The following is a 27,944-nucleotide window of genomic DNA, read 5'->3' as shown; positions in this document are numbered from 1 at the left end:
TCAGCAGTTAGAAGCCAGCGGTCCTGGATTGCGAGAGGGATGTCTGACTGCCGGCAGTTGGACATCCCCTGAAGGGTCCCGGATTGGAGAGGGTGCAGGCCGAGCTAAGCGACACCCCCCATCTCCCGCCATGCACAAATTTCGTGCACCAGGTCTCTAGTATATTTTATAAGGCTGGAGAGGGAAGCAGTTCTATAAGCCATGACATGAAGTTTGAAATCTATTAAACGGTACAGGTAAGTCAACCTAAACAGAACAAGAAAGTTGCTCAACTATTATTGGGAAACAAATCCTTCAAATCTGATTATATAAATTAGGACTTCCAGTTTGTAACAATAACAACAATTAGGTGGAATGATAATTTAAAACCTTTAAAAGATCACCATCTAACTCTGGCCAGTAGCTCATTTGATTGGAGCATCATCCCAATACACTAGGTTGTGGGTTCTGTCTCTGGTCAGGGCACTTACAAGAATCAACCAATGATTGCATGGATAAGTGGAACAACAAATCAATATTTCTCTCTCTCTCTCTCTCTCTCTCTCTCTCTCATTGATTTAAAATTTTAAAATAAAAAAATCACCATCTAGGCAGGGTGCCAAATATGAGGTGACAAAACAGTGAGTGTTCTAGGGCTCACTTTGTGTTTGCACCTAGATGAAGTAGCCATGCACTGTAATGGCTAAGGACTGACTGAACTAGCCTGCAATAGGAACATCCTCATCAAACATTTGCATGATCCTACACTTTCATTGAAGAGAAATAAGGTTGGTTCCTCACTCCACTGAAGAAGATAGTAAATTTAAATTATAAGAACTCCAAAGAATGACCTAAAGTGTTAGTCAAATATTTATGACTAACAAAATAGAATGGAATAGGTCACATGAATGATGTAACTACTGCAAAAGGAAAAAAGAATATCTTTTTTATTCCTGGTCCCTTCCAAACCCTGGAACTATTTCCTTCCACTTTCACCATTTTAAAGTAATAGGAAAATGTCCCTGGAGGCTACAAAAGGGAAAAAAAATACCCATCTTTTAAACAAGGGGGAAATGAGTTGGGTAATTAGACAGCTTAGTTTAACCTGGAAACATGCACTAACAAATTAAAAAATCAATTAGTAACAACTAGAAACTCATAAAATACTGGAAAAGAACCAACATAGTATTTGAAAAGCCAAATATGACAGATGAACGTAGTATCTTTTCTGATAGAATGATAGGTCATATTATCAAGTACAAAGTGAACAGTATAATCTATTTCAGTGTTGTAAGCCTTTTTATTCTATACCCCAATCCAGGATAGAAAAAAAAAATGGTTTGGGAAGAAAAGCATTTAAAAATTGGCTTCAATGCTAAACCAATGGCTGTTGACACATCTCTCTCTTGAGGACCTGTTTCAGAACTGAGTCAATATCCTTATTGATGGCTAATCAGGAATCTTGGCCTCCTTTATGTTTTTGCTCCATTGCATCATATCCCTGAGATCTCTGAAATTAAAAGCATTTGTTTCCTTAGTTTTCTGTCCAATTTGTTGACCTTTCTTTTCCCTAGTGATCTTAAATTACTTGTTGCTTCAACTAAGTGGTGCTCTGTTTGACAAGATGTAAACCCATTTTAGGTAGAAATTTGAGAGAGAAAAGGGGACTACTTCAACAGTGCCATGGTCGGACAGCCCAGGTTCCTATGAATTCAGGTACGTATGGGTAGCAGTTCTCTGTCACAGGAAAAATATGTAAGGTTTCTAAACCAATCTCACTCAAGGAAAAAGTGGGGACTTTTTCCAAAAGTCTAGTAGCTATGTTGGTTGGTGGTATGTTAAAACTGGGAAGAGAAGAGGAGGAGAGAGAAAAGAAAAGGAATTGAGAGCATGGGAACTCACCGTTCTGATTCTGTAAAGGCTGCTAGTTGAAACTGCTCTACAGATGAAACAGCATCTTAGTTGGTCTTGAGACATAAAGACATATTTTTATAGTAATAACAATATTATTAAACTGGATTAATAATTGCTAGGGTCTTGACCCTTTTTACTGATAATTTGCTTTTATCATTATAATATCTGAATTTTCCTTGAGGAAGTATGTAAAGAATTTTAGATGGCTCTCCACAACTTTCCAGACACAATCCATTTTTACTAATTTACTAGAGGCCCAGTACATGAAATCTGTGCACTGGCAGGGTCCCTATCGGCTGCCGGCTGCTGGTTGGGTACTCCCTCCCTTCCACCGGCCAGCCCCGCCCCCTGGTCGAACTCCCAGACGAACTCCTGGTCAAGTGTACAATTTGCATACTATGCTTTTATTATATAGGACAATTATACTAGCATATAGATTATGCCTTCAAAAATTTAGATGGGTCTAGGATGGAATACCTCTGTAAGAGATGGTATAACACAGAGCAAACTGTAGCAAAAAGGTCCAATAGCAGGACTGAAACAATACATAATCTCATTAGTGCAATGAAATTCAACTCAATTCATTAAGTATGTATTGATTCCTATCTAATACCTATAATTAAGAGATTTCAAAATATGTTAATTTACCAAATATATTTTCAATCTTTTCAAATGTTTTAAGTTTGCCAATTCTCCACGTACTGAAAATTATTATTGAGTTTCAAGTCCAAGGCTGGGAACCGAGTAAGAAAAGCACTTGAGTCCTGATGACAACTGGCTTAGACTCATCTACTTAAAGCAAGAAACTAGGAAACAGGTATACTGTGGACTAAGATTAAAAAAAAATGTTACAATGGACCTAGAAAAATCTCCTTTTACATCTGGTTAAACCTTCTTTTATCTTACTTCTTCTTTTGCAGGATTACCCAACTATAACCTAAGATGTGAGATCTAAATAGAATTTTAAAAGTCCAAACTTAAATACATATATGTATGTTGTACCATGGAATTATTTTTCATTTTCTTGTACTGAAATAAGAAAATACATTTAAGTTTCCCTAAATGAAGGTAGAAACTAAATAAAATTAACATTCATAGAGAATAGCATTGCAGAATAGGATTTATACTACCAATAAAAATCATAGAGTCTTTCAAATTAATATATCTTACTGTCTTTCTCTAATGCTCCTGGTTCACCTGCAGCCCGTCAGACAAGGTAATAATGTATGATAATCACATGAAAATATACAATTAATATTCATCACCTCTCATTCCTCATCACTTTAGATGATCAGTAATGCAGAGTGAAAATGCTGTCAGATTTCTAATTGCTTTGTAATGGGCTTGAAACAGGGAAATCATTAAAGGCAAACAATCTGTCATTTGTCTGTTACTTTAACTATCTATCATACAAAAAAACTCATTAAAGAAATTGCTAATTAGCTATGAAAGACTATACTTATGGTGCATCTCCAGTAGATTAAAAAGTAATACTATGAATTGCTTTAAATATTTTCAAAATAATATTTTTGTGGAAATTCATCATAGCCGATCTATTCTTCAGTGTATTTTTTAAGCTGTGTGGTTTCATTATTTTGGCATCTAATCCATCATTATAAATAAAAACCCTTTAGCATATAAGATTTGTTATTCATCAGTCTCTAAATAATTAAATCGAAAGGTTGCAAGAAGAAGCTGAAATGTTAAATGTGTTTATTACTAGTAAACTGACTCAAGAAGTAAAAAATAGTGCTATAGTAACCCTGAGGCTAAATGAAGAATATATTTTAAAATATACCCTCATATCTCTGTGTATTTGAACTGTTGAAGTTGCAATGCTTCATTCATCTTAAATAATGCTATCGTTATACAAATATTATATTCAACTATTGAAATTAAGCATAACCTTAAACTCTGCATAAGAGATCAACTACTTTGAAATTTTTGCAGATATTAACCAACACTAAAATGTTTCATAATATTACTAAAAATAATTTTAAAGAGGAAGACAAATAAATTCTTTAAACATCTACACTGACTTTTACTTGTCTTATTAATGCTACCATTCTATCTGAGGTACTTAGTACTATATTTTAAAAATCTATAATAATTACAGTAATCTAGTTTTAAAAACAAATAAGCATATAAACAAACATAATTCAGAAATGTTTTGTTAGCTATATAGTCCAATTGCATTTTATTTTAGAAAAATTATGAGAGTAACATAGATAACACTGTTATTTTGTTTTTCATTTTGGTAGTGATGAATTAAATTATGTATTTATGTCTTATAAAACATAATCTTAGTAATAAAGTCAAACTTCTTTTAAATATGTATACCTATTCATATCTATTGGAATGCACACACATTTCTAAACCAAAATGCAATGGCATGCTTAGCCTGGTGCCGTGATATGTACCAGTGAATTCCAAGCTAACTTCAAAAGGTTCCATAACACTCTGGAAACATCTTCATTATACTCCCTAATTGACTTAGTAAACAGACTTCATATCAACTATTTAACACATTTTAATCCACAAATTAACACCTTTTGATCATTCAGATTAACCTTTCTTCTGTGAGTCAATGACATGACAAAAATAATATAAACTTTTAAAAATTATTCATGTTTAAAAAACATTTACAATGGAAGAATACTGTCTAAAAAAGAAATAGCATATAAATGCATTTCACCACATGGTCCAAAGAGACCATCACAAAGTTTCAAATTTCAAGGTATTTGAAAAGCTCACAGAAAAGCCACAGTGGTCATAAGAACAAAGAAAAAAAAGGTAAAGAACTGAATAGGGGAAATAATAAGTTGGTATTACTAAAAAAAACACACAGAAAAATGTATTTTATACAGAATTTTAAACATATTCATGAAAAGATTAAAACATCAGATATGAAGAAGTTAGGAAGACAAGAAAAAAATTCTCAGGTGAGATAAAGACCTTTAAGAGGTCAGAAACAAGCTTGAAAGAACATTGACAAAACTGAAGAGAAAAAAAAAAGGAAAACACAGCAACAGGTGTGACAGCAAAACCTACTGGCATTTACCTCTTTGACTCTCATATTTAGTGCATTGCCTTACTCAAACTCAATGAATGTTCAGTGATGATTATTGCTGAAAAGGTGAAAGAAAGACTAGATCAAATGAAGACAACCAGCAAGGAGCAAAAAGGCAAAAATGAAAAACCATTTCTGAAAGATGAGGCACGATTGTTCATTAGAGCTGATTCTCAATACTGTCTAAAGATTTATGATAAGCTGCCCCCTCCCAAAAAATAAGTTTCTCTAATTCTAGCCATTCATCTCTCCACTCACTTGAAACATTATTTAAGCTTAACACTTTCATACATCTTCCTGGACTAGCCTAATTTTGATTCAAGAATTTCAATCATTCAATTAATCTGCTTTATTCTATTCATGTAAGTTATTAACTGTCATAGTCCCTCTTATTTCCTTTGGCATAGTACTTTCCACAGATATTTCAGTTCCTTATTTACTGTAATCGTTGTCTACACTAATAAATTCTAAGCTTTTGAGAGGGTTACAGCCAACTCTGTCTTGTGTCTTTTGTAACAGAATGTGGGACACATAGTAAACACGCAATAAATATTTATTAAATGAATAAGTGAATGAAAGCTATGTATGTACTATATCATTGTGGTGTGTGTGTGTGTGTGTGTGTGTGTGTGTGTGTGTGTGTGTGTTTTATCTCATCATTAGTTAATTCTATCTTCCCAGTAGATTCTAAATTGCTCTAGGGGCAATAATTTAATTTTAGAATATAACCATAATATTCTGTGGTACTTAAATATAGCTTAGGTCACTAACATAAAAATCCTAAAAATTCAGAGACAAATAAGATCAAGGGAATTAAAAAAGAGTTGGCTAAATAAACAAACAACTCAATTAACAAATGGGCAGAGGACATGAGCAGACACCTCTCCCAAGAAGACATGCAAATGGCCAACAGATATGTGAAAAGATGTTCAACCTTATTAATAATTAGGGAAATGAAAATCAAAACTACAATGAGATACCACCTCACACCTGTTAGAATGACTATTATCAACAAGACAAGTAATAACAAGTGTCGGAGAAGTTGTGGAGAAAAGGGAATCCTCATTCACTGCTGGTGGGAGTGTAGACTGGTACAGCCACTATGAAAAATAGTCTGGCCATTCCTCAGAAAATTAAGAATAGAGTTACCATATGACCCAGCAATCCATCTCCTGGATATATACCCAGAAAACTAAAAAACATATATTTGAAACAATATATGCACCCCTATGCTCATTGCAGCATAGTTCATGGTGACAAAGGCATGGAGACAATCAAAGTGTCCTGTGATAGAAGATTGGATAAATATGTGGTACATACACAATGGAATAACTACTCAACCATAAGAAAAAATGAAACACTGCCACTGGGATAACATGAATGGGCCTTAAGAATATTATGCTAAGTGACACAAGCCAGTCAGAAGAAGCTAAGAACTATATGATTTCATTCATATGTGGGATATAAAATTGAAACTTGTGGACACAAACGGCAGTGTGGTAGTTGCCAGAGGGAAGGGGGTGGAGGTAAAGGTGGGTGTGGGCGAAGGAGACCTAATATATGGTGATATAAGATGATTTGACTTTGGGTAGTGGATACACAGTGCAATATACAAATCTTGCATCATAGAAATCGACACCTGAAATCTATATGATCCTATTAACCAATGTCAACCCACTAAATTTCATTTAAAAAAATAGTTGGCAAAGAAACCAGTAAAAGAATCAGGTAAATATAATCCTAGGATAAGAAAAAATTAGCAGAAGTATACTGTAGCTATTGCAAATGTTATCCTCTATTAAAAGCACAATTTACTAATATGATCTCAAATTAAAAATGTGTTAATGGATGGTGGTCATCCACACATTAATTTATGGACAGTCAAGTACTAAAATGACAAACTAAATAAGAATGTGACTTTTTTACTAACACTACAACCAAGGGTCTTAAGCCCCTGCTACATCTATAGCTATAGCTACCTTTAGGTATAGTACTTGATCAAGCACCATGAAATCAAACATTTAATGTATTTCTACCTTGCTTATGTTTATGCTAGTGACATAGGAATGAAGTTTTTGCTCATGCTTTTAATTTATCCTGCAAACTACAGTTCAACAAACATTTGTGTTTTATTTCATTTTTCTAATTCAATAGCTGGTGGCTTTTGTTTGCTCTGTATGGAAATTCCTAAAATACTGCTATAAATATCAAAACAAAATTTTAATTATTAATAACAACAGCTAACTTTTACTGAGTACTTATGACTTTCAGGCACTATTATCTTTTTAATCCTCACAACAAATCTATGAGGGAAATACTATTATTATTCCTATTTTGCTTTGCACAGAGATTAATTTAATTATGTTCACATAATCAGTAAGAGGTGGAGTCTGTATTCAAACCTATGCAGTCAGTTTCCAGAGTTTATGTTCTTAACCACAATGCTAACACAGTTTATATTTCTGAAATATTAATTTTTACATGAAATGGATAAATTACTTTCTTAAAATAAGGTAGTAAGAAATAAATCTACTCTAGGTACCCATCACTAGAACTCTAGAGCAGGGGTCCTCAAACTATGGCCCGCGGGCCACATGCAAATACAAATATTGTATTTGTTCCCGCTTGGTTTTTTTTACTTCAAAATAAGATATGTGCAGTGTCCATAGGAATTTGTTCATAGTTTTTTTTTAAACTGTAGTCTGGCCCTCCAACGGTCTGAGGGACAGTGAACTGGCCCCCTGTTTAAAAAGTTTGAGGACCCCTGCTCTAGAGAATGTGGTAAAATAGCTGGTGCTTAGTTTTTCTGAGAGGTGTTCCTACCCTCAGAGATCTTACAATCCAATTAGAAAATCAGAATATACATTTGAAGTGTATAATACCCTGTAGGATAGGATGAATGCAAGTGAGTAGTACACACAGGACTTGCTATGAAAGTTGAGAGGAAGAAAGTGATTTCCACTTAACAAAAAGAAGATAAACAATCCAATCAAAAAATGGGCAAAGGATCTAAATAGACACCTTTCAAAAGAGGACATTCAGAAAGCCAAGAGACATATGAAAACATGCTCAAAGTCACTAATCATCCGAGAGATGCAAATCAAAACAACAATGAGGTACCATCTCACACCTGTCAGAATGGCTATCATCAACAAATCAACAAACGACAAGTGCTGGAGAGGATGTGGAGAAAAAGGAACACTCGTGCACTGCTGGTGGGAATGCAGACTGGTGCAGCCACTATGGAAGACAGTATGGAGTTTCCTCAAAAAACAAAACATGGAACTCCCATTTGACCCTGTGATCCCACTTCTAGGAATATATCCCAAGAAACCAAAAACACCAATCAGAAAGGATATATGCACCCATATGTTCATAGCAGCACAATTCACCATAGCTAAGATCTGGAAACAGCCTAAGTGCCCATCAGTAGATGAATGGATTAGAAAACTGTGGTACATCTACACGATGGAATACTATGCTGCTGTAAAAAAGAAGGAACTCTTACCATTTGCAACAGCATGGATGGAACTGGAGAGCATTATGCTAAGTGAAATAAGCCAGTCAATGAAGGAAAAATACCACATGATCTCACACATTCATGGATAATAGAGACCATTACAAACTTTTGAACAATAATAGATACAGAGGCAGAGCTGCCTCAAACAGATTGTCAAACTGCAGCGGGAAGGCTGGGGAGGGTTGGGGGGCAGGAGGGAAGGGGGTAAGAGATCAACCGAAGGACTTGTATGCATGCATATAAGCAAAACCAATGGACATAAGACACTGGGGGGTAGGGGAGGCCAATGTAATACCCTTTGTAATACTTATTATAATATTTTTTTTAAAAAGAATAATAAAAAAAAGAAAGTGATTTCCAAGGACTGGGACATCATAAAAGGTCTGATAAAAGAGATAGGTCTTAAAGAAGGGATAAAAATCATAGGAGGAAGAAAAAAGCTAGGATATTATACTAAGCAAGGGGAACCTCGTGAATTATAGATGAAGTACTAAGAAAAGATCCAATCTATAATAATAAAAGCATAATATGCTAATTAGATTGGACATCCTTCCGTACGTCCTTCTGGACGACCTTCCAGATGAAGCTGGGGCTTCGAGGGAAGCCAGGGTCCTGGGGGCCAGGGGGAAGCCGGTGCCAGCAGTTGGGAGAAGGAAGGCCTACTCTTGCATGAATTTCATGCATCGGGCCTCTAGTTGTTTATATGTTTCATGTATTAGGTAAAGTGATGAGGCTGGAAAACTAAGGATCATATTGGGAAAATAACTGAATGCCAGATTAAGGAGTTAGGACTTTATCCTCTTGACTACCTGCCCTGGTCAATACAGTAGTCACTAGTTAGATGTGGCTATTGAGCACGTGAATGTGGTTAGTCCAACTGCACTGTGCAGTTAAAATACAAACCAGCTGTGAAGACTTAGTATGAAAAAAAGAATGTGTTATGTTTTTGTGTCTCCTATGGAGAACCTAATCTACACTCATAGCTTGAGATTTTTTTTTTACTTTACTGTGTCATTCAGTTATTCTTTATAGTTCATATCATCATTAAATAATTGGCTATATTGAAATATTTTATTGAATGTGCTTAGGTTCATCCTGATTGCTCCTCAAACTGAGATTTTGTAGAAGAAAAATAATTTTAAAAAAAAGAAGGAAAGAAAATCTAAGCAGTAACAACAAATCAATCTTAACATTCCAAGTGAAATTAAATCGTGCTGCCAAGAAATGCCATACAGTTTCTGCCTCTGGGCACAATGCAAGGAAGAAAGGTCAACAAAAGGTAGGCAGCGCAAAGAAGATACCTACTAAAAGCAGAAGGGAAATAAAGAGTGATGAGAGTGATGGAAGAGGGAAAAAACTAACCAAAAAGTTAACCGAGCAGTTTACTCTGCTTTTTCTGCAAGCTTCACAGATAGCATGGCTGCCCTGGGAATATACAGACTTGCTAAAAACCATGTTCTGCTGCTCTCACAATTAGCTATTTGGACTTGATCTTTGGTTTGTTTCTTCAACTACAAAGTGAGAAAATAACACCTGCCTTACCTTCCTCAGTGGGTTAAAGTAAAAGTGAAGCGAGACAGTAAATGTGAAAGGACTTGGAAATGTGTGTGTGTGTGTGTGTGTGTGTGTGTGTGTGTGTGTGTGTGTGTCTTTTAAGCCAGTTGCTAAAATCTAAAAGAAACAATTTGGCTGAACATCTTTCCCAGAAAAAAAATTTTTTTTATCTGAAAAAACAAACTATACGGCATAGGTTTTATTTCTCTTAATGTTCGAATGAGAACATTCTAAGAGAAGTATAGGGACTTGAGAGGAATCAGTTCTCATTCTTACCACCCCCCCCCCTCCCCCGCCATAGTGCATTCACCAACCACAAAACCGGGAGCAGCGCCGGGTAGAGCGCTTTGGGGATGGCGGGGGCAGCCGGAGGGATGGGGGCAGGCTCGCTGAGACAGGAGAGAGAAGCGAGGGTAACGGATCAGGGAGAAGAGGGAGTTTAGAAGGAAGGGAAAGATGCCTTTCCCTATAGTTCAAGCACTTACTGCTGCGAGTAAACTCCTTAGAAGCGTCGACTGGGTACCATAGCAGTGACTGGTTACCATAGCCACCGCGTCCCGGAGGGTGGAGCGACGCTTCCGCGTAGTGCCTCGGCCACTACGCCTCGACTGGAAACGTGGTCACGTAAGAGCAATAACTTCCGGCGGAAAAAGAAGCCGGTCCCGAGTTTTGGCCGACCGGTAGCGAGGGGTCCGTTCTGACGCCTCTATGAAGTTTGGTAAGTTGTTTTCGAGTGGAGCCAGGGGAGGGTACTCGCCTGTGGCTGACGATAGAGCCGCTTGTGAGTTCAGTGAATTCCGAGGACCCATTTTTGAGGAGGCCTCGCTGTCTCCTGAAGTTCACAGCTGCGGGCAGAGGTTGCCTGGTGTCCGGGCTCCTGGCGGGGTCTCTGCTGTAGCCTGGAGGCTCCAGACAGTATCCTTGGGGGGACGGTGTCAGGGGGCTCTGCGCGCTCCCCCAATCGCAGGGGATTCTTGCTCGCTACCTCCAGTGTGATGGGCTGTTTCTCGTATTATTCTTAAAAAATAATTTGGAAGAAAAGAAGTGAATTGGGACATTTAAGAGGGAATGCTCCCAAATTCATCTTAATTCTTTGGTCTTTTGCTTTGCTTAAAAAAAAAATCGTTTTGTAAACATTTCTTAAGCCCCTTTAGTGTGTTTAGTGAGTACTTACTGTGTGCCACGTTTACCATAAGACCAGCAGAAATACCTTCTTAGAGGGTCATCCATCACTCGGGTTCATGATCGAATTCAGTTGTTTTCAATGCTGTTGTCTATTCCTTAATTTAAGACTTAAGAAGCGTATAGCATGAAACATCCAACAAGTTTTTCATGCATGTCTGTACTGTTATACATGAAATTCTTGGAGTGTTTTAAATTTTTTAAGTTTATGTTAGAGAGAGAGAGAGAGAGAGAGAGAGGTACATCAGTTTGTTGTTCCACTTATTCATCCATTCATTGGTTGATTCTTGTATGTACCTTGACCAGGTATCGAACCCACAACCTTGGCTTATTTGACAACGCTTTTTTTTTTTTTTGACAACGCTTTTTAACAAACTGAGCCACTCAGTCAGGGCTCCTGGGGTGTTTTAAACAAAAATATATGCTTCATCAGGTTTGCCTTATAATAATGATTTACTCAACTGAATATCTAAATGTTAAAGAACTTAGAAAAGCAGTACTTGCTTATTTCATACATACATGCAAACTGTACTGAATTAATTGTCATCAATATTTTTATTCAGCTCATCAGAGAAGGCCCACTTGTTCAGTGGATGATGGCATTTGGGCAGATACCAAAAAAGGATTGGTACAGCATTCTGGGGGCAAACCCGTCTGCAAGTATGGCTGACCTAAAACAGAAGTATCAAAAACTCATATTAATGGTAAGTCTGTTCTTTCAGATTTTAAATCATTGGGGAGGGGGTGGGGGAAGGGGAAATCAGTTATTTTTATATGACCAGAAATTTGTTTCCATAAAATGGATATATGATATTCAAGCAGGAATCATGGTATTAATATGGTGAGTTGAACCTTAGCTGGTTTGGCTCAGTGGATAGAGCGTCTGCCTGTTAACGGAAGGGTCCCAGGTTCAATTCCCGTCAAGGGCACATGCCCAGGTTGCAGGCTGGATTCCCAGTAGGGGGCTTGCAGGAGGCAGCCAATCAATGATTCTTTCATCATTGATGTTTCTCTCTCTCCCCCTTTCCCTTTCTCTCTGAAATCAATAAAAATATATTTAAAAAATATATATATGGTGAGTTGAAAGTTTCAATCATATTGTAAAAAAAAAGTTAGTTTGAGGTGAGATAGAATGGCGATTTGGAGCAGGAGATCTGAGTTACCCTGTTTCTACCACTAACTATGAGAACTTGGACAAGTTACTTTTCCCTATATGTGCCTCTGTGAGGTATAATAAAATAATCCATGTAAAATGCTTAAAAGTGTGTCATGTAATAAGCAGCATTAGCATCCAGCAGCCACTAGTTATATATGGCTATTGAGCACTTAAAATGTAGCTTAGTTCACACTCAGATATGCTGAAATAAATATAAAATACAAGTTGGATTTTAAAGACTTAGTACAAAAAAAATCTATTGTTTTGCTGATTACATATGGAAATGATAATATTTTGGATGTATTGTCTGTTCCACATTTAAACAATATATGTGAATATATTTGAACACATAAGGAAATATATTATTAAAATTGATCTCATCTTTTTACTTTTTTAACATTGTATGTGTCTTGCAATTATATTTTCTTTTCTTTTTTTAATTGTTTTTTTTAATTTTGCTCTTATATTTTCATGAGTGGATATTGAACTTTGTGTTTGATTTTTAAAAAATATTTATTGAAGTTTGCATATATTAATTTCCTCCTTTAATCTGTGAGTTCCATTGGTTTTTCATAGTGTTAAATCTATTTTGCATTCTTAGAATAAACAAATCTCACTCATTCATGAATTATTATAGTTTTTATATGTTGTAGTATCCTAATTGCTGTTATTTTGTTAAGAATATGTCTAGATTTATGATGTCTGTGTCTAAATATAGTATAACAGATATGCTGGTTATATAAAATAATTGGGGAGTGATTCCATTTTTTTCGTTTCTGAAAGATTGTATGAGATAGCCTTTATTTTTTATTTAAATGTTTAATAGAATTTACTAGGCAGTTATCAAGAATTTGTCCATTCCTTTATGAAGTTAAATTTATTATTATAATGTTCATACTATCTTCTTATTCTTGAATTGCTATAAGGTATAAATTTATCTTTTCCCTTTTATTCTTTACATTGGCAATTTAAAAAAAAATTTTTTTTTTCCGGATCAGTCTTGGTAGAGGTTTATCTCTTTTATTAATCTTTGCCAAGAACCATCTTTTACTTTGTTGATTTTTTGGTATTGTTTGTCTATTTTTCTTCACATGATTTCTGCTTTTAATTTATTATATCCTTTCTTCTACTTACTTGCTTCTCATTTTCCAGCTTATTAATGAAGAAACTTTCATTGTTATTGATTGTACACCTGTCTTCTTTTCTAAGCCAGAAGCACAAATTTTGATGTGTATATTCATTATCATTTAGTTCAAAATATTTGAAAATTTCTCCTGTAATAGTTTTCTTTGTCCTGTGGGTTACTAAGACATACATTATTTAACTTGAAAATGTTGGAAAACGTTCAGATCTTTCTATTACTGATTTCCAATTTAATTGTGTTGTGGTTAGAGAATGTACTTGGTATGCTTTCATTCCTTTGGAATTTATTAAATCTTTTTTTATGGCCTAGCATATGGTCTATCTTGGTGAATGCTTCTAATCACTTGAAAATTGTGTACTCCATTATTGAATATAGTGTTCTGTAAATATCTACTAGGTTATGTTGATATGTTGTTCAAATATTCTACATTATTGTAGATTTTTTGTCTGTTTTATCAGTTTGTAATTGTAGATTTTATTATTTTTTTCTTTAATTCTATTAAAAATTTTTAATGTATTTGGGATTATTTTTATTAGGTACATATATATTAAAGATTGTCATCTTCATGAATTTGAACCTTTGATCATTATAAAATTCCCTTCTCTATTTCTCATAGTACTCTTCTTGGCATCTACTTTGATATTAATATAGCTACACCAGCTTTCATGTACTGTGTTTGTATGATTTCTTTTTTACCATCCTTTCAGTCTGTCTCTTTTATGTTTAAAGTATGTTTTCTTGTATATAGCGAATAATTAGGGTTAAAAAGTTCCCATCTGTCCATCTCACGCTTTTTATTGGGAGAGTTTAGTCCATTTACATTCCTCCCCACCCTCACCAGCTTTATCTATAATAATAAAAGTATAATATGCTAATTAGACTGGACATCCTTACAGGCGAAGCCAGGACTGCTAGGGAAGCCCGGGTCCTGGGTGCCAGAGGGAAGCCGGTGCTGGCAGCTGGGGGAAGGAAGGCCTACTCTTATACGAATTTCGTGCATCGGGCCTCTAGTTGAGATATAACTGGCATATATCATTGTGGAAGTTTAAGGTGTACAATGTGATGATTAATACACATATATTTTGTGAAATGATAACCACAGTAAGGTTTGTCATCTCACATAGTTACCATTGTGTATGTGTGTGTGTGTGTAGAACCCTTAAGATTTACTCTCTTAGCAACTTTCAGGTATACAAGGCAATATTGATAACTGTCGTCACTGTACTGTACACTAAATCTCCAAATTGATCTTATAATTGGAAGTTTGTATTCTTTTACCATCTTATCTCCCCCACCCCCTAGTTCATTTACATTTTATGTCATTATTAGAGGCCCGATGCACGGATTCATGCACTGGTGGGGTCCCTCGGCCTGGCCTATGGGGATCGGGCCAAAAACGGTTTTCTGACATCCGTGAGGGGTCCCAGATTGTGAGAAGGCACAGGCCAGGCTGAGGGTCCCCACTGGTGCATGATCGGGGTTAGAGGAGGGACTGTGGGAGGGCTCCAGGGCGTGTCCGGCCCATCTCGCCCAGTCCCAATCAGCCGGACCTTAGCAGCAAGCTAACCTATGGTTGGAGCGTCTTCCCCCTGGTGGTCAGTGTGCATCATAGCGACTGGTCAAACAGTTGAATGGTCAGACACTTATCATATTAGGCTTTTATTGTATAGGATTGACAATCTTTGGGCTTAAATCTGTAATCTTTTAGTTTTTAGATTTGTCTAATTTGCTCTTTGTTCCTCCATTTTGCCTTCCTTACCATCTTTTGGGTGAATCAAGTATTTTTTCAAGAATCAAGTATTCTATTTGTCAAGTTTTTAGTTTAATTCTGCACCATTTTCACTTGATTCTCTATTATACTTATCACTAGAGGCCTGATGAACGAAATTTGTGCAAGGGGTTTGGCCCTCGCAGCCATGGCGGCTTGCCTTAGCCCTCGTAGCTGTGGCGGCTTGCCTTGGCCCTCGCTGCCCCGTCTTTGTCCAGATGGTCATTCGTCTGTCTGGTCTAATTAGCATATTATGCTTTTATTATTACAGATATTTTAAAATTTCTTTTGGGGTCCATCCCCAGCAGGTCCAGGGGTTCCCAAAGGTGTGGACAGAGTCGGCGAAGAAGGAATGACACGGATACAGCTTTCAGTTGATCAGCATAGTTGGATTCTCCAGCCAGGTTCGGTCTTCATTGTCCTGTTTACATCTGTATTTATACCATTTGATTTTAATCCTATCCATTCTATTCCAAAAGTTAGGGCGTTTCTTATCTCCATCCCAAGGTTACTCTATTGTTCTATTAAGCTACAAGGAAGTAACTGAAGGAGATTATCCTAAGTAAAGATTATGTAGCTTAAGCGTGATTGTTCGTAGTTAAAGTGATTAACTACCCGCCTGGCACTTAGTTAAGGGGTTTTACTGATTCCCTTCCTTAGTCCCAGACAACCTTTCTAGGAGAGGTGACCTTGGTTAAAACACATAGTGCTAAGAAGGGGAGCAAACATATTAAGAACAGTATGCCATATACCCCAGGTCCCTTGAAACATATGCTGTGCAGATGTTTCTTCCCTGCAGCGACTGTGTCAAGCAGCAAGGATGGATCGGCTTCCGGCAAGTTTCTATCTGATAATTCGAACATCTGGGTCTACTCTTCGTCAAATTCTATATCCTTTCGTTATGATGGATCACATTTTCTTGTCTCTTTGCCCATCTTATTTTATATTAAATGCCAAAAAATTGTTTGTGAATAAACAGTAGAGACTGAGGTAAATAATATATTCATGGGAATGGGCATGCCCCTTCTACAAGGCAGTTTGTGTGGCAAGCTAAGTCACTCTTATTTTCCTTTTGAGTTCTCTTTGTTTTTTCCCTTCCTTTGGTTGTAGAGACACTCTCTTTTCATATATTTGGTGACCCTTTGTTGTCTGTTCATATTTAAGAATTAAGTTACAAACTTATTTGGAGGTTCCTATGCACAGCTAGGGGTTTTCATTAGGTAGGGCAAATCATTTTGTTGGATGACCTCACATGTGCAGCATCTGAATCCATATCCAAGAGGGGAATTCTCAAATTGTCTGGCTGTGAAAATGGGAACTTGGATTCGTGCCACTCCCTATGTCAACTTTTTCCTTTGATTGTCAGTGCAAAATTGCATCCTACCCCTCAACCTGATGCTCCCGAATCCAGAACCTTCTCTGGTCTATCTCTTCACACAGTAAACTGATTTTCTGCTATGGCAGGAGAGAGTAGATGTCTGGCTTTATGATGAGGAGGAGAGCTGGTATCTAATTATTTCTTCTAAAGTCTGAACCAGTCTTCCTGCTGATTTAGTCATGTCCCTCAAACCAACGTTCAAACATACTTACTGCCCCTGTTTTTTTAGCTTTTCTGGCCTCTGCATGAATGAGCTCACTTCTTGTCTCTTGATTCAGGCTTAGGTTTCAGTTTTCTCAAGTAGATTGAATTGGTTACCATTTATTGATCCATTTTTGGTGTCTCTCACCTACTTTTTCTCTTCTCTCCTATTGAATTTGTTCTTATGCATTTATACTTTTGCCTTTAAAAAGTATTATTCGTGCCCTAGCCAGTTTGGCTCAGTGGATAGAGCATCAGCCTGGGGACCGAAGGGTCCCAGGTTCGATTCCAGTCAAGGGCACATGCCCAGGTTGTGGGCTCGATCCCTGTTGGGGGACTTGCAGGAGGCAGCCGATCCATGATTATCTCTCATCATAAATGTTTCTATCTCTCTCTCCTTCTTCCTTCCTCTCTGAAATCAATAAAAAAAAAATTAAAAAAATTATTATTCTTTTGCAATTATTTTAGTAGAGTTTTGGGGGAGATCAGGGTTAATTGTGCATATGAACTTGCTATTTAGTAGAAGCCCTGAACTACTCTTATTTCCCTTTAGGGGCCAGATACCCTTCCTTGGCCATAGGCCTTTGCATTTGCTTCTATCTCTGCCTGGTGCACTGTGCCCCTTCCCCTACCTCACCTGATGAACTCTTACTGATTGATTCAAAATTATCTTAGTTGTAACCCCTGCTGCCCCCATCCCTGCCATGTTTCCCTTCCTGGTGGAGACCCTCCCCCAGTAGAAGTACATTTAGGTTTATTTTTCTAGGACAGGAGAGGTATAGCTGGCAAGTAAGGAGAATGAAGGTAGCTGGAGTATGGTAAAAAGTTTTTTCTGCTTTTCCTTTTAAAAGATAAAGAGAGACTGGAGCATGTTTAAGTTTCATGAGAAATAGCCAAGAGAAAGCGGGATTGAAATGATAGGAGAGAGAGAATAACTGACAGAAGGCAGAAGGGGATGTGACCTGAAGCATAGGTAGAAGGGAAAGAGAAAGGAGGGACATGTCTCTGTTTTTACTGGAGAGAAGGAAGAAAGGATGGGTGCAAGAGCTGGTTCATTTGTCATTTACATGGCAGGAAGTTGATGAGCTCTCATTTGGTGGCTTCATTTTTTCTCTCTAATAAAGAAGACAGAGTTACCTGTTGAGAGAAGGTGAGAGAGAGAGTAGTGGAACAACAAATTATAGGAGAGAGAATTTTAACAAGCGTTATTCTTCCAAGAATCCCAAAACGCAGCTATGCTTATTATAGCATCAAGGAGTCTTGGCTAATAACTAATTGTACAGAAGACAACCAGAGTTATAAAGAGCCACCACAACAATCCACCTGACATTTTAGCCTCTTTTTGCCTGGGTTGCAGTGTCTTTGGTCCCTGTATTACAGCTTAGCACAATAATTTATATTCATAATTACGGCTATGGGTTAAATTACATTCAGCATATTCTGTTTAAGAAGGTGAGGAAGTATGCAGTAGTAAGTATATAATTAGTAGCATGTGTACTATACTTCATAATTTTTTCTTTACAATTTACAAATGCTTTCACATCTTGCCTAGTTTATCCTCTCAGCAGTCCTGAAAAAGGCAGGTAATATTATTATCCCCATGTTCTCAGTTGAGAGAGCCAAGGCTTAGTTACAGTTAAGTGGTTTGGCTACAACACACAATTAGTAAGGGGTAAAATCTGGGCTTGACCACATATCCTTTGCCTCTAAATTCTCTCCCATTATGTCAGTTGTTTAAAGGCATAATATTTGGTGTTCTGGATTTCCATGAGACACCTAATTCACATACAATTGATGAAGTATTTCAGAAGGTCAGACATAATTACTACTCTCTCTTTTAATTTTGAAAGAATCTAGATTATATATAGCTTATGGAGTGAAACTTGTTTTCTTAATATTCTCTTTTGTATGAGTTTAGAGTTTCAAAAAGAGTTATGAAGCAGAAAATTATAAGGGAAAATCATGCTATTTATTTTGCTTATTAGATTTTTTTTTTTCAAAAATGGACTTTTAGTTTATATTCTTGCTTTCCAATTTGAATTACCATATTTTCTCTGACTTTCAACAATGTCTCAAAAACAGTTGGAAAATAAAATTACATTTGACAAATACCATTCTGTATCTAATTTTGTAAAAAGGCATATTTATTTTGTGTACTTTTCCAAGTTCAAAAGACTTTGAATTTAACACCTACATAATTAGTTGTTGGGGTAAAATATTGCTAAATCATAGGCTGCTAAGTTTACAATACATGTTGATTTAGTAAATACTGTTTCCTTATTTTACTTTTTGTAAATGTAGTGCTTATTCAAGGTCCCAATTCTGAAAATAAAAATTTATTGACTGAGATATTTTAGAATTGCTTAAAGATATATATATAAATGTAAAGTGCAGAATTAGCCTCAAAGACATACTAGTATTTCACATACCATTGTGTGTTGCCTAATAATTTACTGTAAACAAATAATAATGATAATGACTCAACATTTCCTAGCAGCATTTTATTAATAGGGACTTTACTTATTAATAAAAGTACATTGCTCTTTTCTCCTTATGAATCAATTTCTAAAATATTATTTTAGTTTTCTATTAAGTTGAAGAATAATCCATTGCTTTGAAATGGTTTAACATCAATAATGATTAGTTATATTATTCCCATATTTTTGCAGTTATGCATATAAAAATTACTGTTTACTGAGAATAAAGTTTGCCTCCAAAAACTTTGTCAAATTGAAAATTGGGGGTCTTTTCCCATTGGTGCTGATAATATTACAGGATACCTTTCAACTGGAATAGAATTATTGTGTTGGAAAATTATATGCTGTTGTTACTATAAGTTCCATAATCTTAAAGAAAATACATGTATTTTGAGGTATAAAATGCCACTTAATACTTATATGGCCATTCAGAGGTTCTGTTTTTAATACTAGAGGTTCGGTGCACAAATTCGTGCACTGGTGAGGTCCATCGGCCTGGCTGGCGATCGGGACCGATCTGGGGAGGTGGGGGGAGGCCGCCTGCTGAGGGGAGGAACTGTGGGAGGTTGGCCCCAGCAGCAATCTAACCAACAGCCGATTTCATTAGGAATCGGGCTCCCTCCTCCCTCCTATCTGGGCCTGGGGTGTGGGTGAACCAGATTTGGGGCTGTCAGGGCCCCAGCAGCAAGCTAAGGCATGGCCAATTCCATGAGGAATTGGGCTCCCTCCTCCCTCCTGTCTGGATCTGGGGTGCGGATGAACCAGATTCAGGGCTGTCAGGTCCCCAGCAGCAAGGTCTGGGTCAGTGCGTGTCATAGCTACCAGCCAGTGGTCTGGTCATAACAGTCACTTAGGCTTTATATACATAGACTAGAGGCCCGGTGCACGAAATTTGTGCACAGGCAGGGGGGTTCCTCAGCCTGGCCTATGTCCTCTCGCAATCCGGGATCCCTCAGGGGATGTCAGGCCTAAACTGGCAGTCGGACATCCCTCTTGCAATCCGGGACGCTGCATGCACCAGTGACCATACTTTTCATACAGGTAAAAGGCATCTTGCTGTTGTATGGGCAGCTACATTTTTTTGCCCTGATTATAAAAAGTAGTACATAACATGATCCTTCTGAGGCAGTAGTACCATTTTCCCCATCTTGTGGGTGGAAAAACTGAAGCAGAGAGAAGTTAAGTAATTGGTTTTATCACACACTTATAAGTGTCAGAATCAGGGCTGACCACAAAATGTGCAAGCCAGAGTCCATGCATGTCATCGCTGCATGATCCTGTTTTTACAGTGTTAGAGTAGCCTTGCCAGGTTTTAATTTTTAAATCTAAGAGACTGTTCCCAATATATAGGGTAGGGTACGTAGGCCTGGCCGGCAATCAGAGCCAATCTGTGGGGCGACCGGCAGGCAGGGTGTTTGGGGGCCCCCGCTGGCACCTGCCTTGGCTGGTGGCCTGGTGCTGCCTTCTGGCTGGCCCCACCCCCCGATTGCCGCCGCCGATTGCTTCCCTCTCGGGGCAGTGGGTGTCATAGAGACGGTCGTTCTGTCATTCGGTTGATTTACATATTAGGGTTTTATTATATAGGATATTTTAGAATCTTGAAAAAGAAAGTAGAAAGGATATCTGTGCTATATAAAGTTGGAGGAGAATTATCACATGGGAAAAGAAGGGAGCTATGAATAATTCCTTAAACAGGTCTTTTGACTACTTTACAAAATGAAGTGACCTTGATTATAGAAAAGAAATGTAGGCATGGAGACTTTTGTGAAAAAATCTGGGAGTGTTGTAAGTAAAACTCAGAAGGTTGTAACTTGTAATAAACAGTATAATTTTTGTTGGTGTGGTAAACTGTATAGCTATCATCCAGGTGTTATATAGGATGCAAGATATCCTATATAATAAAAGCTTAATATGCAAATTGTCACCTCAACCAGGGGGCGGGGCAGCAGGTGGCCAGGGGAAGTGAGGCCCCCAGCCAGCAGCTGGCAGCTGCTAGGGACCCTACTCGTGCATGAATTTCGTGCACTGGACCTCTAGTTTAACAATAAATTACTTAGGTATTTCATGGAGACACTATTATAAACTAGTTTCTATTGTAAAAGTGGTAGGATTAAGATATTTTAAGTGAATATGGAAGTAATAATTTCAGCTAACACATAGCACTGTGTATCAGGCACTGCTTTAATCAATCTATGTGTATTTACTCATTTAATCCTGTGAGTTGAGATATGATTATTATCTCTAACATATAGATGAGGAAATTGAGGCTCAGAAATTAAGTAATACATTGGTTAGTGAGTGTTTGGGGCCAGCGCCAGCAGTGGGTGTGAGCAGGGCCAGCGCCATCAGTGGGTGTGAGTGGTGGCTGTTGCCCTGATTGCCCCTCAGGAGCAGGGGGATATGGAGAAGCCCTCAGGGGCAATTGGGGCTGGCAGCCACCACTTACACCCACTGACGGTGCCAAGCTATTGGGGCTGGCGCTGGGCGCCAGTAGTGGGTGCGAGCGGGGCCAGCGCCGGCAGTAGGTATGAGCACAGGTGGGATGCACGGGAGCAAAGAATTTTCAGTAACCACCAGAGGTTTGACCCAATAATAGTGACTGGCGCCCCGCCTTGGTCTGGTGCCCCTGCTCACCTCCACCATACCACTGCAGCCGACGCCCACCATATTCCCCGTGTGCCCCCTGGTGGTCAGTGCACATCATAGCGACCGGTTGTTCAGTTATTCAGTTGTTTGGTTGTTCTACCATTCGGTCTATTTGCACATTAGCCTTTCATTATATAGGATATCTATCTCAGAGGGTCATTTTAAGGATTTAAATAAATTATTCTTATAAAGCATTTAAAACTGCAAAAATATTAGATGGTAAACAGGTGAACAAAATTGTATGTGAACATTTATATGTCTACTATAAGGCATTTTATATATTGATATATATTTGAAGACATAAATTCTATTTAAAAAGATTAAACGAATGATAAGAAAACTTGTGTAAAATAATAATGCTAAACAATAATTGAAAGGGGAAAAGTGAAAATTTTAAAGATACATTTACATTTAGAATTTTTTTATGATTTGGTGTAAATTATTTACAGTATGCCAAAATATAACAAAACAAAAACAAAAAGACATTTTGCCCAGTGTTTCCCAAAGGAATTAATATTACACTTTTGTTAAAGTTTTGGAATTCACTAGAGCGTTGTTGTTCCACTTTTTTTATTTGGGGGGGGGGGGTCCCTCAGCCCAGCCTGCACCCTCTCCAGTCAGGTACCCAGGACTGCTGGCTCCCAACCGCTCGCCTGCCTGCCTGCCTGATTGCCCCTAACTGTTCTGCCTACCAGCCTGATCAATGCCTAGCTGCTCCCCTGTCAGCCCGATTGCCCCTAACTGCCTTCCCCTGCTGGGCTGGTCACTCCTAACTCTCCCTCCCTGCAAGCCTGGTTACCCCCAACTGCCCTCCCCTGCTGGCCCAGTCACCCCTAACTGCCCTCCCTTGCCAGCCTGGTCACCCCTAATTGCCCTCCCCTGCTGGCCTGGTCACCCCTCACTGCCCTCCCCTGCTGGCCTGTTCACCACTCACTGCCCTCCCCTGCCGGCCTGGTCACCCCTCACTGCCCTCCCCTGCTGGCCTGTTCACCACTCACTGCCCTCCCCTGCCGGCCTGGTCACCCCTCACTGCCCTCCCCTGCTGGCCTGTTCACCACTCACTGCCCTCCCCTGCCGGCCTGGTCGCCCCTAATGGCCCTCCCCTGCCAGCCTGGTCACCCCTAATTGCCCTCCCCTGCTGGCCTGGTCACCCCTAACTGCCCTCCCTTGCCAGCCTGGTCGCCCCTTACTGCCCTCCCCTGCCAACCCGATTGCCCCTAACTGCCCTCTCCTTGCAGCCTGGTCACCCCTCACTGCCCTCCCCTGCTGGCCTGTTCACCACTCACTGCCCTCCCCTGCCGGCCTGTTCACCCCCAACTGCCCTCCCCTGCCGGCCATCTTGTGTCCACAGGAGGGCGGCCATCTTGTGTGTTGGAGTGATGGTCAATTTGCATATTACCACTTTATTAGATAGGATGCTGTTAACAAAAATGTTATGTATAATGTCTAGTTAGCACATTTTGGGTATAAGTGAATTGCCTGGCTTTACATGATTTAAAAATAGTAACTATCACCTTTCAAGGTATTTTAAAACTGTGCCGTCTGAAATATGAAACAACTTTAAAATTTGCCTTCAAGTAAATCATAGATTTTTGCTCATTTATTACATTTTACTTGTTACTAACAGGTTATTTGTGTTTTGACTTATTTTTTCTTTACTTTCCAATTAATTTATTCTTAATTGGAATACTTTATTTTACATATATGTATTCTTGAATTATCTTCTATATCACAAGTACAGTTAATGCAGGTGTGCCCAGTTTTCTACTAATTAAGGGTCAAATATATTCTTACCCTCAGTAGGAAAAAATAAAACCCCTTCTCATGATATTAGGCTTTTTGAAATATTGTCTATAAGTTGAGTATTATCCTTTGTGCAGTGTGTGGTATGAGCTAGCTCAGAAAAGAGGTGTCTTTTTTCCTGAAGCAACTTAAACTAGCCATTACTTTTTAGCTATCTGAAAACATTTAAAAATACAAAATAAAATTCTTACAATCCCTTAAGGTAATCCAAGACATTTTGTTTGAGAATTATACTTTTTAAATTCATTAAATGTATGGATTTAGAACTATCTATGAGGACCAAAGCAATCTGAATTTGTCTTCAGTTATTCATTCATCCTTTCACTCAACATCTGCTAGGGTTAGTACCTATTACATTTCTAGACACTATTCTGGATACTGTGGATAAGAGATTATTGTTAGGAGGAAGACACAGATGTTTAAATCGAGTATCTAGTTCAGGGGTGGGCAAACTTTTTGACTCGAGGGCCACAATGGGTTCTTAAACTGGACCGGAGGGCCGGAACAAAAGCATGGATGGAGTGTTTGTGTGAACTAATATAAATTCAAAGTAAACATCATTACATAAAAGGGTACGGTCTTTTTTTTTTTTTAGTTTTATTCATTTCAAACGGGCCGCTGATCTAGTTAATAAGTGCTATTGAATATACATCAAATAAATTCTAAACATTAAAAATTGTAAGCTTATATTTTAGATGTATTAAGTATTCATAGCTGTATATGCTATACATTTATACAGGCATATTGCTGTACAGAGTTGTATTCATGAAACTCCAAATACTATACTTAATGAAAAAAATTAATGATTTTCAAGAGTAGTTTTGGTTAAATGGCATTTTCACATTGTCTTTGGACATTGATACCTATGAAAACTCATCCTCCTCTGTAAGTGTTCATTTACGCATATTAGTGTTATATTGGGAAATTAGTGCTATTACTGGATTTCAGGAATGGAAGAGCAAATTTTGCATGTAGTTTATGGAAGAGAAATTTGCCCCACCCCTTCCCCGGGTTGCTATAAAAGACAAAGGCCAGTAAGTGTGGGAACATATCCTTCCCACAGAGGATTTAGCTTCTCACCCTCATGTAACAGAATGGTCTCTGCATGGCTAGGCGTCAGACTCAGTTTCAGCTTTTGTGTCTATTCCAATAACCTGTTCCTTCTTCCTCTAGTCAGCCCCTCTCTGATGTGCGTAACCACCTTAAGCCAAACGGGGTTACCAAAACAAAAGTTCATTTCCAGTATACTTTCTAGGATAGGCGAAATACCCTTGGAGCAAAAGCGCCTTTCATCCTTTGTCCTTGGTTATATGTTTTTCCTTTATTTTTGGTCCAGAATTCTTTACTGTCTTGTCAACAATGCTTTCAAGAATTTTTAAAAAATATTTTATTTAGGCCTGCCTCTCCTGCCATACCCCATTAAAAAATTAAATTGTATCAAAATATGCTTACTCAACATTATGTCCTTTGATTTTTACAAAACATTGAGCTTTGTAGACAGATAATGTATTCATTAACTAAATATGTACTGTCTTGTCTGTGCTGCCATTGTGCTAGGTGCTGTAGATGTAGTTAGTGGTAAAATGATGGATAAAGGGCCTTACTTCCTTGAGTGGCTTACAGTTTAGCAAGCATTCTTTCTATTCTTCAAGTGAGGAAATTTTTTACAGTGGAATAACTTTTCTAGGGTCACATAATTAGTCACAACCAAGCCAAAATAAAAACTGAATTTTACCTATTTCATGGTCAGTGCTGCGCCAGTTCTCTCTTCTCTCTAGAATTTTCCTTTCTATTAGCTTACCCCCTCACGCAGTAAAATGCCTTTCAAAATTACGTATGCTCCTTTGGGCCTTGGTTACTATGGCTGTTACTCCTCTCTTCTTCCTTGCCAAACATGGCTTAACTACCATCCATTTGCTTCTCAGCCCACTCTCTTTCCCCACTGCCATTCTTCTATCTAGTGCCTAGTACAGTGGCAGTGGCCCCTACTTGCCACAGTCAGTGGTTTTAATGTGACATTTGCTGTTGTCATAGATCTTCCTTGTGCCTTGAAACTCTTTCCTCCTTGGGCTTCTGCAGATTCTGTTTCCTGATTATCTTACTGCTCACTGCTCTATTATCTTTCCTAGCATCTTTTCTTCTATCAGATATAAATAGTACTGTCTTTCAGAGTTTTATCTTTGTCTTTCTTCAAGTGTCACCAAATCAGCGACTCCTACTCTGAGGCCCTAGTGCTTTGGGAGGTCTCTTAATTGTTTGCAAAATTGTGTGTGCATCTCCCTTTTTCCAGCTTTTTATCATAATCTTGGAGTTGCTCATAACTCAAAAAAGTTGAGAAGGACTGCTTTCTGTATATTCCTGTAGTTTTATCTGCTTCACAGGTGACTCCCAAATTCCTGTCCCCAGCTTCCCACCTTTCCCCTGTCTGATACCTCCTTCTTTCGATCCTCAATATCCCTAGCAAGTTCCTCAGGAGTGCTGCAGTAGTACAGTAATTTTCCTTATTGCCCGTTCCCTACCTCTCCTCCCTATACTTTCCATCCTACCACCAGGTTACATTTTTTTGTTTGTTTTTGAGAGACAACTATGGTTATATTTCTATCATGCAAGTAATGTGGAGTTTTAAGTAGGGAAACATCCATGTTTCTTAGCATACTAGTTTCTTTCCATTCTGAACCCAGTCCTACTTTTCAACTTCCCCTTTAATACTTTTCCCTACCCAACTGTTCTTTTACTCATTCCAAGTATAGTTTGCAGTTCTGCTATTCATAACTCTAATATCCATCTTAGTACTTTCCTGTCTTGTATTTGGCATTTCTCACTGTCTCGAATGCCTTTCCCCTCCACCCTTTCACAATTTCTCCACGGGTTGACTCCTCTTCATCCTTCAAAACCCAGTCAAATGTCATCTTTATTTAAAAACCTTTCTTAATTTATTCTAAGTTAACTTTTTCATGATGTTATCTTTTTTATCAGCTCATTATTTCCATTGTATTATAATTAATTGTTTATATGTCTGATCTCTTCCACCAGGGCAGGGATCCTGTTCTATTCATCATTGGGTGCTCATTGACTAGCACAGTATGACTTATAGTAAGATAGTTAATAAGCCTTTTTGAGTGGATAAACACACTTTTGCACATGGGTTATTTTTTCTCTATTTGAATCAGAAAAACCTTAAAATTGTTCAAACATATTTTTAAAATTGTGTTTCTGCTGTTAGCTGTTGCATAGGATGATACATGAGTTGTTGACTTTTACTTTAGGCAATATTTTCCTAATCATTAGGTGGCAGTAGTGTGTTGTACTTGACTTTACCTTTGTAAATTTTTTTTTCAGCTTTCATAATCTTAATGTGGTGTCAACATGTAAAGGACACAATTATAGTCTTTGACCTGGTATATCTAACTTTTTGTAACATGATCTTGTTTAAGCTAGTAGGCATCTTACAGAAAGTGAAACAAAACAACAACAAAATACGGCCATGTCAGCCGTGTGGATCTCTCTCTTGTCTACCTAAGTTATGTTGGTTCATTAGAGAATCACTGTTGCACCATCTTAACAGCACCTCCTCACCAACATTTTAATGGCTGCTTCATAAAAACAGTGATTGGCAATAAGGAAAACCAAATATTATCAGAGAGGATATGTGTTTTCTCAGCATCCGAAGAAGCTTACTTAGGCCTTTATCTCAAAAATTGTATACTAAGTTCATTGATTGTAACTGCAATTATTAAATGTTTTATATTTCACTCAGTTCCTGTCAGTATAAGGTCACTTCCCTGGTTTATGGAGTGTCATTTAGGTGAGTTGCCCTCATTATTAGGTAGTTAGAATTAAGAAAAATAGTAGCCACCTCCTCTCCAGCCTTAAGCATTTAATCTCCCACCATTAATTTTTGAACATTTTATATAATAAAAACGTAATATGCTAATTAGGCCAGATGTCCTTCCGGACAACCTTCCAACAAAGCTGGGGCTGCAAGGGCTGAGGCAGAAGGTGGCTGCCACAGCAGAGGCGGCCACCGCCGCGGCGGACCGAGCCCCTTGCACAAATTTCTTGCATTAAGCCTCTAGTGTATGTATGTATGTGTGTGTGTGTGTGTGTGTGTGTGTGTATATATATATATATATATATATATATATATCTACA

The 27,944-nt window shown here is 37.9% G+C and overlaps 2 protein-coding genes across 2 annotated transcripts in view; one reads left to right on the top strand and one right to left on the bottom strand.

Moving 5' to 3' along the window:
* Positions 1 to 10,564, bottom strand: part of DCDC1 (doublecortin domain containing 1) — an 84,296-nt gene extending 73,732 nt beyond the window's left edge. Inside the window, exon 1 of the mRNA XM_005873096.2 lies at positions 10,523 to 10,564. The gene's annotated coding sequence lies outside the window, so the exon portion shown is untranslated. The remainder of the gene's footprint in view (positions 1 to 10,522) is intronic.
* A 114-nt stretch (positions 10,565 to 10,678) lies between these two features.
* DNAJC24 (DnaJ (Hsp40) homolog, subfamily C, member 24) overlaps positions 10,679 to 27,944 on the top strand; it is a 40,383-nt gene continuing 23,117 nt past the window's right edge. Inside the window, exons 1-2 of the mRNA XM_005873069.2 lie at positions 10,679 to 10,755; positions 11,783 to 11,923. Coding sequence (XP_005873131.1) covers positions 11,813 to 11,923 — 111 coding nt within the window. The 5' untranslated portion in view covers positions 10,679 to 10,755; positions 11,783 to 11,812. The remainder of the gene's footprint in view (positions 10,756 to 11,782; positions 11,924 to 27,944) is intronic.

The sequence above is a fragment of the Myotis brandtii genome, unplaced genomic scaffold (genome assembly GCF_000412655.1).
Source record: "Myotis brandtii unplaced genomic scaffold, ASM41265v1 scaffold399, whole genome shotgun sequence".
Lineage (NCBI taxonomy): Eukaryota > Metazoa > Chordata > Mammalia > Chiroptera > Vespertilionidae > Myotis > Myotis brandtii.
This window is presented reverse-complemented; position numbering and strand designations above follow the sequence as displayed.